A 16,147-nucleotide genomic window follows, 5' to 3' on the forward strand; every position below is an offset into this window, starting at 1 on the left:
TATGCACATTTTCTAATAATATTTCTAGATTTATGTGGTTTATTGGAAAAAGTCTAGTCCGGGATCTTTTATTTCGGGGATTTTATTAGATAGTTATCATGACAATTTTGAATTCATGATGATTATCACGAGAAATATATAATATATACTAAAAATATAGTTAAAAAATATTTTCACATGTTGAATGTAAAAACAGTCAACAAAAGTTGATTACTCGACAGCAACAAATAGACATGTAAACAATTCAAGCTAAGCCAAATAATATAAAGTTTGAACTTTGGTCATTTAAAATTGATAGAGGCTTGAGATTGATGATAGCTTGATTCGAGCTTTTATCATCAAGTTCGAGCTTGAATTGTCTTGAAATTATTAAGCTCGCGAAAAGCTCAAGCTCGCCTCGTTAAAAGCTCTTTTATCATGTTAATCAAGTCGGGCTCGAACTTTATTCATTAATAGCTCGTTTATTATGTTAGCCTGGCTTGAGCTCGGCTCATTTTCAAGCTCTTAAAACATACAATTGAGCTCTAATTTAAGCTTGATCTATATATTAATTTTAAATTACACATAAAAGTGTAAAATTTATTAATACTATATTTTTGTTTGTCAACTCAACAAATGAGTCGAGCTCGAGCTTACGAACCACCTAAATGACCCGAGCTCGAGCTCGCGAGCCTATTAGCGAACATGTTTGCAACGTCACGAGCCAAATATCTTTAGACTTGGACTAGATTTGATTAAAGTTATCGAGCTCGAAATCGAGCTTGAGCTTGACTTTATATGATTAACCAATGAACTCATACGACCTTTTTATCGAATCGAGCTCCGAATAGCTTGCGAACGGTTTAATTCATTTACATCCCTGACAACAAACCAATTTACCAACTTTACGACGATAATAGAAAATCTCGAACTCGAAGATAAAATGACTCATTTACTTGCAAATCGACTCGACTAATTTTACACCGCTATGTTATCCCAACTGAGAAATTGAATACTAAAATAATACAGACAGAGGAATATGTCCTATAATTTGTTTAACTATTTATCCGACAATATTGCCATTTTTTGGCACAGAATTAGCTGAGGAGATCAATTAGCTCAAGCTTCACTACTGAGAAAAGATGGTTGGTTATCTCTTTTATTGGCTAAACCAAAAGAAACAGCATTCTTCTTCCCAGCTAGTATAGTCCACTATTTCATGCTTCCAAATTAACTTCCAAAATTAATCATAAGCTCTTATTGACGACGGAAATTTTAATCGTGCGGATCTTCGAGGATCTATGGATATCCATGCATTCATCAAGATCAGCATCACATGTCAAAAGCACCCACTCTGCATCATCGTCCAGGTATTTGATGTCAACTTTACTGATGATATCGATATCAAAACGCCTTAAAACTTCTTGTTTCAAGTCTTCAAAACTCGACAGATGATGCAGACTGAAACGGATGTTTTCTTCCCTGAATGACGCTTTCACTTTGTAAGTAACCATCTCATTTTCGTTGTTGAGATTCTGTCGCATAAGTGGAGCCTCGGCAGTAGCATGATTGTTGATGAAGATGTTTTGGCTATTCGATCGAACCAGAAGCTTTGTTTTCTCTTGGCCCGAGTCAAGCAATTTTGCATGACTAGTTGCTCTCTTTAGAGAAAAATAGTGATTTGAACTCGAATTGTGACTGCCCGGAGAAGAAGCTGGCATTGAGGCAGTTGTTGCAGGGATTAACTGGCAGCCATCTGGTTGGGTGTTAACCTGTTGCAAATGAGAGCTCGCGTTTGTTGTTGCAATTGGTCTCTTTACAGGTATATCCGGAGGAGAAACTAATTCTGGGAAATTGTTGTAGAAAGAAGTGAGTTTCATCGAACCCTCGGCCCCTTGGACTGAATCCATAACAAGCTGAAGCTTCCTCAATGAATGGCCTACTTTTTTTATCTTTCTTGAAGGCCACCGAGTGATCCCATGCTGTCTGCATATCCGTTTCAGAGTAGTTGGGCAAACTGCAAAATGCCAAAAAATGAAACACAAAATTCCTTGTGAGCTGGAAAGAATCATATATGCAAGAAAAATCAAGAAATACAATGAAGCGTGTAAAATTAGCGAGAAACGAGAAATGCATTTTTATCATACCCCCTATGTTTTTGGCAGCATCTTTTAGGCTCCCAGCAAAATATTGCCTAAGTACTTCCAAGCTAACAGTTTTCTCAGTTTTGATCTGTCTCTTTTCATTTGTTTTAGCACCAAAGGAGAGATCCCCACTAGAAGGGGCGAAATTTCTGCTACTCCAGGCACTCTCTTTGGGTTCAGAAAGACCCTTCTCCAGTAATCTACCTGCTGAAGTGCTACCTATTTCTTTACTCGAAGTTTCTTGGACCAAATCTTGATCCAAGAGAACCCGCAAGCTCTGGAAAGTTTGTCGTACAACAGATAACACTGACTCGAGCATCACCTGCTGATCTTCCCCAGCTTTGCAGTTTATAGGGAAGAAGAACTCCAGAACAAAATCGGACGTCCCCAAGTTTGTACTTCGGACTCTTATTGCAACAGCAGCAGATAAGTTAAACACCCTCGCATAATGTGAGAGAGGATAATCTGCCTTGCTAAAAGCTGTCACGTCCTCAGAAAAACATGGCTCATTAGTCAAGAATGCTTTCCCAGAAACACCTTCGCCTTTGAGCAAATGGTGTTCAGAACACGCCTCATGGAAGCCAGATACTCGCGAATCAGCCACATAGCAGGCAGAATCTATGGTTGAAACACAATGCGAATATTTCTCTTCAGAAAGGCAGCACCCTTGTCTACCTTGTTGAGTACAGAGCGCCCATGTCTGTGCCAAAGGCAAGTTATGCATTTTGCACACGTACTTCAAAACATTCCGGATTTCTATCAGCGTAGATTGATAAGATTCATTGCGAGCCTGTGTTGAAAATTGTATTTTTAATTATTAAAGTACATTCTAAATTCAAATGATAAAATGTGTGAAGAACTAAGTTGAAAAGTTTTCAGTCTTACTGTAATACCGGGAGAAGGACTTGGAATATGGGAGCTCTTCAAATCAACAGCCTGCAACAGAAAATTTAGTTCAAGAAGAGATTCTGCTTCAAAATGGTCAAAATGGGCCACGAAAACTTGTTCTGAAAATAGGTAGCCGTATATCCAAGTAACACTAACATGGAAAACTTTAGATAAAACAAGCACTATAGTGAAGAACAAGATAAGACCTGTAGAGCTTTGCAGATGTTTTCAAGTTCAGGACGATAATTCACTTTCTGAGTCATTGTAACAATTTCAACCACCCCCAAGCAACGACCACTTCCTGGTTCAAAAACAGGAAGTGCAAGTGATCCTCTAACATCATAATGGTATGCATGATTAACACGTGGATACTCCTCCTGTTTGAAGAATCGAACATCTGGAGTCCATTCCGGTAACTTCTTCAAGAAAACCCGACCAGGCAACCCAAAAAATCCTTCTGATTCCACATCTGCTGAAAATATATAATTTTTTGACACATCCCTGTATTCTGCAAGGTTTTTGCAGTCTGGATCCAGTGAAAATGGTTGATTGTTAGTAATAAGCACTTGCTTGCCTTTTTTCTTTATGGGGATCCATATTTGAATTAATACAGCTCTCTCTCTTACGCAGTCTTTCAGGTGTTCAATAGCCTGGTCAAATCTCTTCTTCACAGAGTTGATTCTGTCTGGCCCAACCAGGAGATTTGAATGGTGATTTAAATCAGTGGATTCATGGTTTCGAGCTTGACAGCTAGCAGAAAGATCATCTTCCATTTGAGGGGGATGATTAAAAGAAGACTCGCCAAAGAAGTTCGATTTTCCCCTACTTTCTTTCAAGAAATCTTTATCCAGTGGAGGAGAAGTTAAATGATGATTTGAAATAGGCTGCCAAAGGTTTGATCCATCACAAGTCTCGGTCTCTAACCAGAATCCATCGTACAAGATTTGATCCATCAGGTCAAAATCAACTGTGGAACCATCACCATCTTCCATGATTAGTGATATATAATAATGCGCACTCTATCCTCCAAATTAACCTAGACCATCCAACTAAAATTCAAAGAAATATGATCCAATACAAAGAAGCAGCCGCAGATTCAACATCTACCTACATCCAACAAGAGCTAATTCACCAAGAAAGTCGATAAACTGTACATTCTTACTCTTAAAGCAGTAAAGCAGAAACGCAAAGCAAGAGACTCAACCAGGCAAAAAAAAAAAGCTTACAAAACAGGCGTTAATATTTATTAAAGCTCGTAAAAAGGGAAAGTGTATAATCATTTGGCTTCATATGGATCTTATCTCTAATCAAAATCCATAACACCATCCCAGTATTGCAGATGTATAAACGGGTTTGTGGATGACTAAGCGTAAAATCAAGAAAACATAAACGGAAAGCAAATTGAAAAACAAAAAGAAAATTAAAGGAAGACGTCGAGCAAGGAAACTTCTACGAAACCGCCAATTCGTACGTATTATTATCCAAAACAGTAAAAGATTTCAGCTTCATCCAAACTTCAATTTTTTGTCTTTTCGATTTATTCTTCGCCTCAAACTTCTATACGATGCGAATTCTATGCCCGCTTCAGCAGAGTTAACACAGTACGAAGAATCTCTCACTTGTCTCCTGCAATTCTATGAATCTTTGTGTCGCGTTCGTACAAAAAGTTTCGGATAATTAATTAATGGCAATGACATCAACTGTTGAAGATTGTCAGCAAACTAAACCCAACGCGAAGTTAACATACATGCTGACTCTTTAACTCTAGTTGCTTAAATCTCAATCCCAGTTAAATTGTTTTATATATATATATATATATATATATATATATGTATCTATATTATTTTTTGACAAAAACTTGCGGAGACAATCTCACGGATCATATTTTTTGAGACGGATCTCTTATTTGAATCATCCATGAAAAATATTACTTCTTATGCCAAGAGTATTATTTTTTATTATGAATATCGGTAAGGTTGATCTGTCTCACAGATAAAGATTAATGAGACCGTCTCACAAGAGACCTAATCTAATTTTTTTTAAAGACATTTATGCTTAAAATTAGTCGAAAAATTCGAGAAATCGTCTTTTAATTGATCTCTTTAATCATTTATTTAGATACAATATTACGACTTTATTATATGCAATGTTATATAAGCACTGTATCGAAAATAAGATTAAATGTAAAAACAATTTATTTTACTGTTAGAATAATATATATATGCATGTGTGCTAATTTTAATTAAAAAAATTCCTAATTTTTAAAACATTAATTTAAAAAAAATTAGAAAATACTGTTTTCAAGCTTTTACTTGAAGTTATCATCTAATTTTTTTGAAATAAACTATATTTCAATATTCCATCGAAATATAAATGAGAGATATAATTTGATACAGTTTTTTCATCTTTTTTTTTTAATTATATAACAATATAAATTATATATCTTTAAAAAATTATTGGTGTGAACAGGAAATGGCTCTCCAATTACCGGAGGGCCGTGGCTAATATTCTAAGTCATCTTCGGCACGCCGCATCACATCCAAAAGCTGCCCCCCTGTCCGACCAAGTTAATAATTAGGATTAACAAAAATAATAAGAATTAATTAACAGTGCTAATCATTATTTTATATATGTGTTTCTGTTTAACGCAGTGATCACGAGTACTTCTGACAAACGACACTAATTAATAAGCTGTGTTTCTGCAAAAGCAGCAGCCCCATGCCTAAAGTTTCTTTTTGGGAAACATTGTTTAATGATGCCAATCCTTATTACTTCGAACTTAGCTATTAGTTGATGGAGATGATAGGATTGTTTTGTCATTTAAACTTTTATATTTTTACAGAGATTCCAGAAAAAATAATAAACACCGGATCACATATATTATGTAAAAATTCGAAGAATATGTCTTTAATAAAACCGTCTCGTGGATTTATTTTCCTGAAACAGACGAATAGTGTTACTTTTGACATATATGTTGAGATGAGTACCGTGAGACCGTCTCATACTAGTGTTTGTGAATTTTTAAATGTGTAAAAAGTTTCCGGTTTTGACTACTCTTAATATTTGCAACAATATATGGTAGTGCAGGGCGGACGATTTTAAAGCAAACTTCATGTTCATTAGATAGAGAAGATCACCAAGATTGTGTGACCGACTGCTGAACTTATTCTAATTCCAAGAGCTCGGATCGAATTAGTTTTTCAATTTTGATTTTATAATACAAATATTATCTTTAATTTCCCTTTTGGTAATGTTATTTCCTAATATCCTTCGGACGGTAAAAAGTCAAGAGTAGATCTCTTATGAGACGGTCTCACGAATATTTATCTGTGAGACGGGTCAATCATACCGATATTCACAATAAAAAATAAGACTCTTAGCATAAAAAGTAATATATTTTTTCATGGATGACCTAAATAAGATATCCGTCTCATAAAATACGACATATGAGACCGTCTCACACAAATTTTTGCTTATATTTAGATTTTGGTTGTCTCGGTCTCAGGTTCACCAGCCAATGGGAGATACCAATAAGAAATCTGATCAATTTCGTATATACGTTGAGGATTCTGATTCGATAAATTAGTCATGGATATGCTAAATGTATTTTAAAACTAACAATGGACCAATTTTAATAACAAATAATAATAATAATAATAATAATAATAATAATGGACCAATTTTAATAACTAATAATAATAATAATAATGTTGTGATATGATGTTTTTTTTAGATAGAAAACAGACTGGTTCAAAAAAAGTTATATATAAAACAAAATTGATACATAAGAACGATTCATTTAAATTATTACATGTTTCAGAGAATAATAATAATAATAAGTATCAGGGGTTTTCGTCCCAAAGCGGAAGCCACTTGGCGGACAGATGCCCATTAATTTGCTGCAACATATGCAGTCTCTTTCAACAATTATGTTAATTAATTATTCTATAAATGATTATAAATTAAATTAAAATAACGTCATTAATGATTTTGTAGGTTGGATTCGTATAGCCCCTTATATAGAGAGAGAGAGTATTTGCAAATCACGACCTCTAAAAACGTGATTAATGAATTTTTCCTTCAATTTTAACCTATTCGAAATAATAATTAAATGGATGCACGTACATGAAATTTATACCCATTAACCTCCATGCATTAGATAATAGGATACGGTATTAATTCATTTCGCCTTATGTTGTCAAAGACGGTTGTTCCACTACGACGCACATGGCTCAATTTTCCACAGTGGAAGATGATCTCACTGCTCTAATAGGCCCCTATGCAACGGACACATTGCTCTCCAAATCCTTGTTCTTCATCGGCATAGGAAGCAATGACATTTTTGGCTATTTCATGGCCAATTCAACATTGTCTAAAGACAAGTTCATCAGCATACTCGGATCACATCACAGTAAGATCGTGTATAGTATTTGCTCGAAAAAACGTTTTCAAGTTTAGAGCTAGCTACTTACCAGACACTATACAACCTTGGAGCGCGAAAATTCGGAATCTTAAGCCTTCCACAGTGGGTTGCTGTCCATCACAAAGGCTACTCAAGAAACTCGTTAACGGATTGGACGGCTGTTTCGGCCCCATGAACGACCTTACCCTGGATTTCTGCTCAGATCTGGACACCCTGTTGGCCAACTTAACCGTGGGGATTCCAGGACTGAAGTACTCGCCCGGAAACACGTACAGAATGACGATCAATGTCATATCCAATCCGCAGCTCTTTGGTGAGCCATGATTTATTGCAGCTGGCACAGATGGAGTAACTCTATATATTAACATAATATATGTTGTTGCAGATTCGAGAACGTGGATTCAGCGTGCTGCGGATCGGGATATTTCAATGCGCATGGCATTTTGTAACGCGACAGCTTCTCTTTGCCCGGATCGGCGCAAGTATTGATTTGTTCTGGGATTTGTTCCACCCCACAATGAAAGCTTCTAATCTTGCTGCTGAAACAACACTCTACGTACACCGATCCTTCCTATTACGTCTCGTTGATTAATTTTGCTCAACTGAATGAAAAACTGGGTCATCAAACATGGGAAATTATATCCAACACGGGAGCAATATTTTTATAACCAAACTGGTCAACTTCAAGATAGCGGTTCAACCGGTCGGACTTGTTCAACCGGACGGTTGGATCAAAACATTTTTATATTATATAAAATAACAATCGATATAATAAATGACATATTTTCTAAACATCTTAAATGTGTCTATAACTAACAAAAATATATATTTCAATATTTTAAAGTTCAAAGAAGCTCTAATATTATTAAAATAATATTTTTAACAAAAATTAAAAATCTAAATAATACATAACAAAAAATTAAATTAAAAAAATTTGTAAACCAGTCCAACCGATTTTTTTACCACTTTGATTGGTTCAATATAGATCTGACCGATTATTGACCAATTTTAATTGATTTGACCGATAGTTTTTGGACGAAGTTTGGATTGGACTTGTGATCGATTCTTGATTGAATCGACTGGTTCGATTATGAAAACAGTACGGCTGCGTTTGGTTTGGAGGATAAAATAAACTAATGATTAGTAAGTAAATGATAAAAAAAATGATTGTCGAAGAAATGTAATATATGGTGTTATGTTTGGTAAGATTTTTAAGTGTAGGATAATTTTGAATTTTATGATGAAATGACAAAATTGCCCTTTCTTCTTTTTTTTTCTTCTTACCCTCCGACGGCGGCGAATTCCGGCAACGTCGGTGCGGCCGGCAGTCAGCGACGTCGACAGCTGCCGGCCGACCGGAAGTTATCGGTCGGTGGTCCGGCGTCGGCTGGTTCTCGGCAGATGCCGGCGGCGATCGGCCTGCGGCAGCGGCGGCGGTTGTCAGCCGGAGTCAGCAGTCGACCGGCGGCAACGGCGGCGGTTGGTGGTCAGTGGCGGCGGTCGTGACGGGAAGTGGTGGTGAGTTTGGATATAGGAGAAATGTAAAATTGGAAAAATAGGAATTATTAAGAGTTAGATAAATAATTCTAGGGGGTGAGGAGGTATTATTTTAACCCACCTAATATAACCTAATCATTCATAGGAGGTATTGACTTGATTAAATAATTACGCGTACCAAACGAGGGATAAGGTGGGTTAAAAAAAATAAACACACCTTATCACAGCATCCAAACGCAGGCTACAAGTATACCATTGGATGCGGTGGACTTTAAATAGGTTCACCGCATGGAATAACTAATCCTGATCCGAAAGTGTTTATCTGGGTAGAAGATAATTTCTTTATAGAACACCGATGTAATAGGTGAAGACATTATTCGTTGACTTGTCTTACAATGGCTTCATTTAATTATCATTAATTATAAATAAAAGATTAAGGATCAATTTACTTTAAATTTTAATATCCAAACTTAAATTTGCATTCACATTACGTAAAAAAATTATGTGTTTGTACTCTCAAATCCAGAACAAAATATATTTGTATTTTTTATGATCACACGTCTTTTCTCGGATGAAATCGGTACAAAACATTAAAAATATGATATTAATATATATTTTTTGAGTATCAAATGTTTCAGACATGTTACTAATGTATAATTTTTTGAGTACCAAAACATATATAATGAATATTGGCATTAATGACACATTTGTTTTTTTTTTTTTATGAAAATCGGTATAAAACAATGAAAATATGATATTTGAGTACAAATTATTTCATATCTGGTACAAATATATGATTTTTTATTACCAAAACATGTGAAACAAATACTGATATTAATAAAATTGTTCAAATTTTATACTCGAAATTTATTTTTTGTATCAAATCTAAAATATTTGGTATTCAAATATCGTATATCAATACAAAATTTTCAATATTTTGTACCGATTTGCATCCAAAAATACAAATGTGTCGTTAATACCAATATTTTTTATACAAATTTGAGTACTCAAAAAATATATATTAGTATCGTATTTGAAACAATTGGTACTCGAATATCATATATTAGTATCATATTTTTAATATTTTGTACAAAGTTTATAAAAAAAAAAAGATATGTGAACCCAGTGAATTGAAACACGTTTTTCTAACGAGATAACTAAAAAGAATTTTTGTTTATTTTAGAGATTTTTTAGTAATTTACCAAAAGATTAATGTGTCTATATAAAATATTCATTTTTATACTCTTAATCAAGATTATTTTTTTATGGTGATATAATGTGACAAGTGACAAATCATGTGCATTTCACGGAGAATATTGATAAAATTTTAATTTTAATATATAATAATTCTAATGTGCAACATTTTGTTTGATATAACTGCGAGACTATAATAAATTTCGAATTTGATTTATAAAAGATTTCATAAATTATACGTGCAGTTGATTATGCTTTGACAATATCACAACATGATTTTTTTACCCCAAAGAACATAACAATATATTTTTGAAAAAATTATATGTTGAATTAACTGTAAATTTGTGAAAAATATCTCTATCATTGTTTGAATTAAGATTCAGTACCTAACAACAAATTTTTAAGAATCGATACATGACAATATTATGATTTTAGTTTTAACATCCTACAAATCAAAATTTACATTTTTTTTCCTTTTATTATTTAAAAAAATATTATTTTATTCACAAAAATTACAAGTATTTTATTCATCTAAAATATAATTTTAAAAAAATATTATTTCTCAATTATCATGGAATAAGAATAAATATTTATGTTGATATGTAAAATACTTTTTTATGGGGTTTTAGATACTTGATTTCGCTATTTGAATAATCCAAAATATATAAGAAAATACTATATTTTCGAGTAATCACTACAAATTCAGTCATTGTAGTTCTTTTCACGAAAAATGCATTATGATGACTAATTCATGTCATTTTATTTTTAAAAAATACATAATTTGTCACTCATCATGAAATAAGATTAAATATTTATTTTGACATACAAAGTATATATTTGGAGTTTCAGATGCTTGATTTGACTGTTAGAATACTCTAAATGTGTAAGCAAAATACTGGATCTTCGAGCGATTACCATAAATTCATTAATTGTTAGTCTTTTCATTGAAAATATGTTAAGATGACTTATTCATATCATCTAATTTTTAAAAAAACACAGTTTCTCACTCATCATGAAATTTAAAAAGTATTTATTTTGACCGATAAAATACATATTTTGGGATTCCAAATCTTTGATTTGGCTATTTGAATACTTCAAATGTGTAAGAAAATACTTAAATTTCAAGTAATATTAAGTGACTTTTGATGGTGTCATTTGTGATGTTAAAATGTGACACCTAAATTGGTAGAAAAAAATATCAAATTAGAGTTTACAAATACGTGATTTTACTCTCTAAATACTCATATCCAATTATTTGGGGATGCCAAAATATAGTTTGAAGTTAATATTGAATGACACTGATGATGACATCCGAAAAGTAAAAATATGATACCTAAATTAATACAAATAAGACATAATTCGAGTCCACAAATACTTGATTTTGCTCTTTAAATACTCAAATTTGATTATTTGAGAAAGTCAAAATATATAGTTTTAAGTTAATATTGAGCGGCCTTTGATAATGAGATTTGTGAATCAAAAATATGGTACCTAAATTGGGACAAATATTACCTAATTCGATCTCACATATACTTGTTTTTACCTTTTTAAGATTCAATTTTGATTATTTTGGAATATAAAAAAGTATAATTTCAAGTAATATTGAGTGACTTTTAATGTGCCATTTGTGAAATTAAAATGTGATACATAAATTGATACAAATAATATCTAATTCGAGTCGAGAAATACTTATTTTACCTTTTAAGAACTCAAATATGATTATTTGCAGATGTCAAAAAATATAATCTGAAGTTAATATTTTCTATGGTGTTATTCGTGTGAAGTAAAAATGTGATACATAAATTGATACAAAGAAAACCTAATTCGAGTTACAAATAATTTATTTTAACGCATTAATGTTCACATTAAATAGGTATTTTGTGGGTAAAAAAAATAAATATCTAATCTTATTTCATGATGAGTGATGAATTTTGTTTTTTTTTTTAAAAAAAATCAAATGATATGAATAAGTCATCCTAATATATTTTCATGAAAAGACCTACAATGACTGAATTTGTGGTGATTATTCGAAAATATATTATTTTCTTATACATTTGTATTATTCAAAGAGCGAAATCAAGTATCTGAAACCCCATAGTAGTCACTTTGTATGTCAAAATAAGTAATTTACTCTTATTCCATGATAATTGAGAAACAATATTTTTTAAAAATTATATTTTAGATCGAGAAGATATGTGTAATTTTTGTGGATAAAATAATATATTTAATAAAACGACAAAAATGTAAATTTAGGGTTGTCAAGTATTGATTCTTACAAATTTATGATTAAATACTAAATTTTAATATGATTAAATACTAAATTTCAATTTAAACAATGATAAAATTATTTTTCACAAATTTACCCTCTAACTAAAATAGTACTGATTAATTTTATGCCACGAAACAACACAATTCCTATTTGATAATTGCAAGATTTTGCGATAAATTACAATTAAAAAGGTCGTGTCTGGATGCCATGTTGGCTTCATACTAAGTAAAGGTGTTCAGCCATTTGTCCTTTAGATAGTGAGAGTTATCACAGATGGACAGACGTGTCTGTATGTAAAATCCAGACCAAAATAAAATAATAGAATCCTTGAAATGGCATAAATTTAAAACGACAGATGTGCTGTTCTGCTACCGTATACAGAATTATAATATTTTTTATTTTCAAGAATACGTTCGGAAAAATTTCAAGTTACGTGATAATCAAATACATGAGTATGCTACGTGTGCCAAATAATAAAAAATTGATTTATTAATCATGAAAATTTTAATTATCTTATTTTTTTAATCTAAATTATTTGTATTAATTGGTTGCTTAATATTGTATTTTTTTAATTTTATTGCAATTAATATTATTTTAAAATTTTACGTTATAATTTTTAAAAATTGTTTGTAATTAATGTTTTATAAAAGGAAATTTTTTATATAAGATATTTGAAATGACAAAAACTTGTGTGAGACATCTCATGAGTCGTATTTTGTGAGACAGATCTTTTATTTGGGTCATCCATGCAAAATATTACTTTTTATACTAATAGTATTACTTTTTACTGTGAATATCGATAGGATTGACATGTCTTACAAGTAAAGATTCGTGAATCATCTTATAAAAAAAACTATTCATTTGAAATTGGTGTGAGATTCATAAAAAAAATAATCATAATAAATTGTTATGAGGTTTTTGAATTATAGGTAAATAAATTGAGTTTTGACTATAAAAAAAGTCTAAATGGCCCTGTTACTGTGATGCCCTTATGTACTTACCTGCAAGCATGCAGCTCCATTCTTGTTCAACCGACACGCACGCGGCACTCTTATATCCCTTACAGCTTAAGATTACTGTTACTTAAATACGAATACCGGATTCCTTGATTGAGTTGATTCGATTCGTGTGGTGCGTTTGATCCTATATATAAAGGCAAAATGTGTTCTTTGATTGATCTATACATTTCTTGGATATATCTGGATTTCAGCCAGCTGATCGAATAATCAAATTTTCGTTACTGAAATCATCACCATGTCTTCGAAAAGTGATCAGAAGAAGCCTAGTTCTTCTCTGTACCCTGAAGTGATCCAAAGCAATCCAGATTCAACTCCATTCGCTTCAGACACCTGGAGCAGAAACGGTTCTTCATCGTTATACCCTTCTGTTCAGAAGGAGGGTTTGGCAAGAAATATTTTTATAGAAGAGGAAGGAGAAGAAGCCAGGTACGAGGAGGTGAAAAAAGCTTCGTCCGAGTCTTCTGAGGAAGTACTCATCAGAATCCCAGGTGCTATTGTTCATTTAATCGACAAAGAAAGGAGTGTTGAGCTTGCCAGTGGAGAATTCTCTATAATTCAGCTGAGACAGGGTGATAACTATGTGGCCGCTTTAGCTCGCATGGGGGAGGAAATACAGTGGCCGCTGGCGAAAGACGAGGCGGCGGTGAAGTTGGATGAATCCCACTACTTTTTCACTCTCAGGATCCCGAATGAAGATTACGAAACTGGTGGTGACAATATTTTGAATTATGGGTTGACGATAGCTGCAAAAGGGCAAGAGCCTTTGTTGAGGCAATTGGATTCGGTGCTTGAGAAATTCAGCGCGTTTAAGGTGGAGAAGGCACCGGAAGCGGTGGAGAAAGGGTGGTTGGCGTCGGCGAAAGACGTGTCCCCAGCCGAGATGGAGGGGAAAAAGGAGGAAATGGAGAGAAGCGCCTCCGCGTACTGGACAACTTTGGCTCCGAACGTGGAGGACTACGGCGGGAGTGTCGCGAGGATGATTGCTGCGGGTTCTGGGCAGGTGGTGCGAGGGATATTGTGGTGTAGTGATGTGACTGCGGATAGGCTCAAGTGGGGGAATGAGTTCTTGAAGAAAAGGATGACAAAAGGATCGAGTTCAGAAGTTAGTCCTCAGGCATTGAGAAGGATGAAAAGGTAAAATTTTGAAATTAACACAGATATTTCTTCATATTTGAATTGATCTTACTTGGAAGATTACGAAGCTTAAATGTTTGGGTTGTGATTTGCTGCATTTGCAGTAATTAAGGTTCATTCTTAGATTCTGAATTTAATCTAAGATAAATTTTGTGAGATACCTTTTATCCATTTTGTATTCTACTAGTTAAGCTCGTGTACTTGGTGGTTGCTGCTCATTTATTCAGACGGTAGTGTTTGGGGCATTGGAGTTGGTTCACTAGGCATAACTTGATGGTCTGCTGCTCATGATAAATTTTAGTAGAAGATATTGGTTGGAGTTTCGATTGGCTTTCAATATTGTTTCTTCTTAGTTTGATAGTTGGATGCAAATTATCCTTGCTATTCATGCACTTTTGTCCAATCTTGGACTTTTTGCCACTCTGATTATCACTTGACGTTTTGAAAATTCGAAAATTTCCAGGGTTAAGCAGATGACAAAAATGTCTGAGAATGTTGCTCTCGGAATACTCTCTGGGGTTGTGAAGGTGTCTGGATTCTTCATAAGTCCAGTGGCGAACTCGAAAGTGGGGCAGAAATTCTTCAGCATTCTTCCCGGTGAAATCATTCTTGCTTCCCTGGATGGGTTCAGTACGTATATATCTTCACCCAATTCTTAAGTTTTATCGGTTCGATGTTTTTATCTTAAATGGTCTATTATTTGGTTTGTATCAACAGACAAGGTTTGTGATGCTGTCGAAGTCGCTGGAAAAAATGTCATGTCGACTACTTCACTCGTGACCACGAGCCTCGTCTCTCACAAGTAATTGTCTGCCTGGTGAAATTTTTCTTGTACATTTCCACATCAGGCATTGATTGGAAATTTTGTTTCATTTTACGTTGTTGCTTAATGTAGGTACGGAGAAAAAGCAGCAGAAGTGACTAGTAACGGGTTGGGCGCCGCTGGGCATATTTTCGGGGTTACTTGGGCTGTGTTCAAGATAAGGAAGGCTTTAAATCCCAAAAGTGTGATGAATCCCTCGAAGATGATCATGAAGGCTACGGCTCAAGCTAATTCTGCTAAGTTGAAGGCTAAACCGAATAATCCATCCATTTCCAATTCGTGAAATCGCTTCATATGAGTTGATATTATTCGGTGCTTGCTGTTTTTTCGAGTTCTCGATAGATATTTTCCAGTTTGTTCTTTGTTTGAAATTTCTGTATTAGTATTGTTTTGGTTGTGTGTTAGTGGAGTTCATGTGTATGTATATACTACGTGAAGGGAGCTTGGATAATCCAATAATTAATGCAATGCAAACTCGTGATATGATCAGTTTTCGGGATTTTGTTCTTTTAAGATTTTGGATGTTATCTTTAGAGTTTTGTTGAGGTGTCCATTTATTAAGGTGAAGACATGTTGGAACTTTACATAACACATGAGACAAGAACTTTTGTGTACATTTAGGTTTTAAAGAAGTCAATTATTTTGTATTGTTTTCGAAATGAATTTTCAAAATCTATTCATATATTTTTTTAAAATCATAATGTAGGTTAACTGTTTTCTTTTGCTTCGCCTAATATATGATCGATACTAACATAATAACTATAATAAAATTATAAA

At 33.5% G+C, this 16,147-nt stretch overlaps 2 protein-coding genes and 1 pseudogene across 5 annotated transcripts; 2 read left to right on the forward strand and 1 right to left on the reverse strand.

Moving 5' to 3' along the window:
• Positions 1-905: 905 nt before the first annotated feature.
• Positions 906-4,717, reverse strand: LOC142530766 (protein NLP4-like). Of its 4 annotated transcripts, none has more exons than XM_075636579.1 (5): positions 4,444-4,717; positions 3,218-3,978; positions 3,009-3,059; positions 2,127-2,913; positions 906-1,996 (listed from the first exon to the last, which is right to left on the reverse strand). In XM_075636579.1, exons 2-5 carry the CDS (start codon positions 3,962-3,964, stop codon positions 1,227-1,229), a joined length of 2,355 nt encoding a protein of 784 aa, XP_075492694.1. In that variant the 5' UTR covers positions 3,965-3,978; positions 4,444-4,717; the 3' UTR covers positions 906-1,226. The 4 variants fall into 4 exon arrangements, with proteins under 4 accessions (XP_075492694.1, XP_075492692.1, XP_075492691.1 ...); XM_075636577.1 differs by having other exon boundaries at positions 3,218-4,118; positions 4,483-4,716; XM_075636576.1 differs by having other exon boundaries at positions 3,218-4,118; positions 4,444-4,716.
• Positions 4,718-7,238: 2,521 nt separating this feature from the next.
• On the forward strand, positions 7,239-8,993 carry LOC142530699 (GDSL esterase/lipase LTL1-like; annotated as a pseudogene).
• A 4,422-nt stretch (positions 8,994-13,415) lies between these two features.
• Positions 13,416-15,869, forward strand: LOC142531854 (protein EARLY-RESPONSIVE TO DEHYDRATION 7, chloroplastic-like). Its single transcript, XM_075638119.1, has 4 exons — positions 13,416-14,547; positions 15,011-15,177; positions 15,265-15,349; positions 15,443-15,869. The coding sequence occupies exons 1-4, from the start codon at positions 13,649-13,651 to the stop codon at positions 15,651-15,653; spliced, it is 1,362 nt and encodes a 453-aa protein (XP_075494234.1). The 5' UTR covers positions 13,416-13,648; the 3' UTR covers positions 15,654-15,869.
• Positions 15,870-16,147: the final 278 nt, after the last annotated feature.

This window comes from Primulina tabacum, chromosome 17 (assembly GCF_025594145.1).
Source record: "Primulina tabacum isolate GXHZ01 chromosome 17, ASM2559414v2, whole genome shotgun sequence".
Lineage (NCBI taxonomy): Eukaryota > Viridiplantae > Streptophyta > Magnoliopsida > Lamiales > Gesneriaceae > Primulina > Primulina tabacum.

Bases quoted from the DNA above. Each gene is read 5' to 3' on its own strand.
- LOC142531854 (XM_075638119.1), top strand. From the start codon at position 13,649: ATGTCTTCGAAAAGTGATCAGAAGAAGCCTAGTTCTTCTCTGTACCCT. The intron at 15,178-15,264 runs GTACGTATATAT...TTGTATCAACAG, and splicing joins TGCTTCCCTGGATGGGTTCA to ACAAGGTTTGTGATGCTGTC. The intron at 15,350-15,442 runs GTAATTGTCTGC...TGCTTAATGTAG, and splicing joins ACGAGCCTCGTCTCTCACAA to GTACGGAGAAAAAGCAGCAG.
- LOC142530766 (XM_075636577.1), bottom strand. From the start codon at position 4,003: ATGGAAGATGGTGATGGTTCCACAGTTGATTTTGACCTGATGGATCAA. The intron at 2,914-3,008 runs GTAAGACTGAAA...TTTTCAACACAG, and splicing joins GTCCTTCTCCCGGTATTACA to GCTCGCAATGAATCTTATCA. The intron at 1,997-2,126 runs GTATGATAAAAA...GGCATTTTGCAG, and splicing joins TGCTGCCAAAAACATAGGGG to TTTGCCCAACTACTCTGAAA.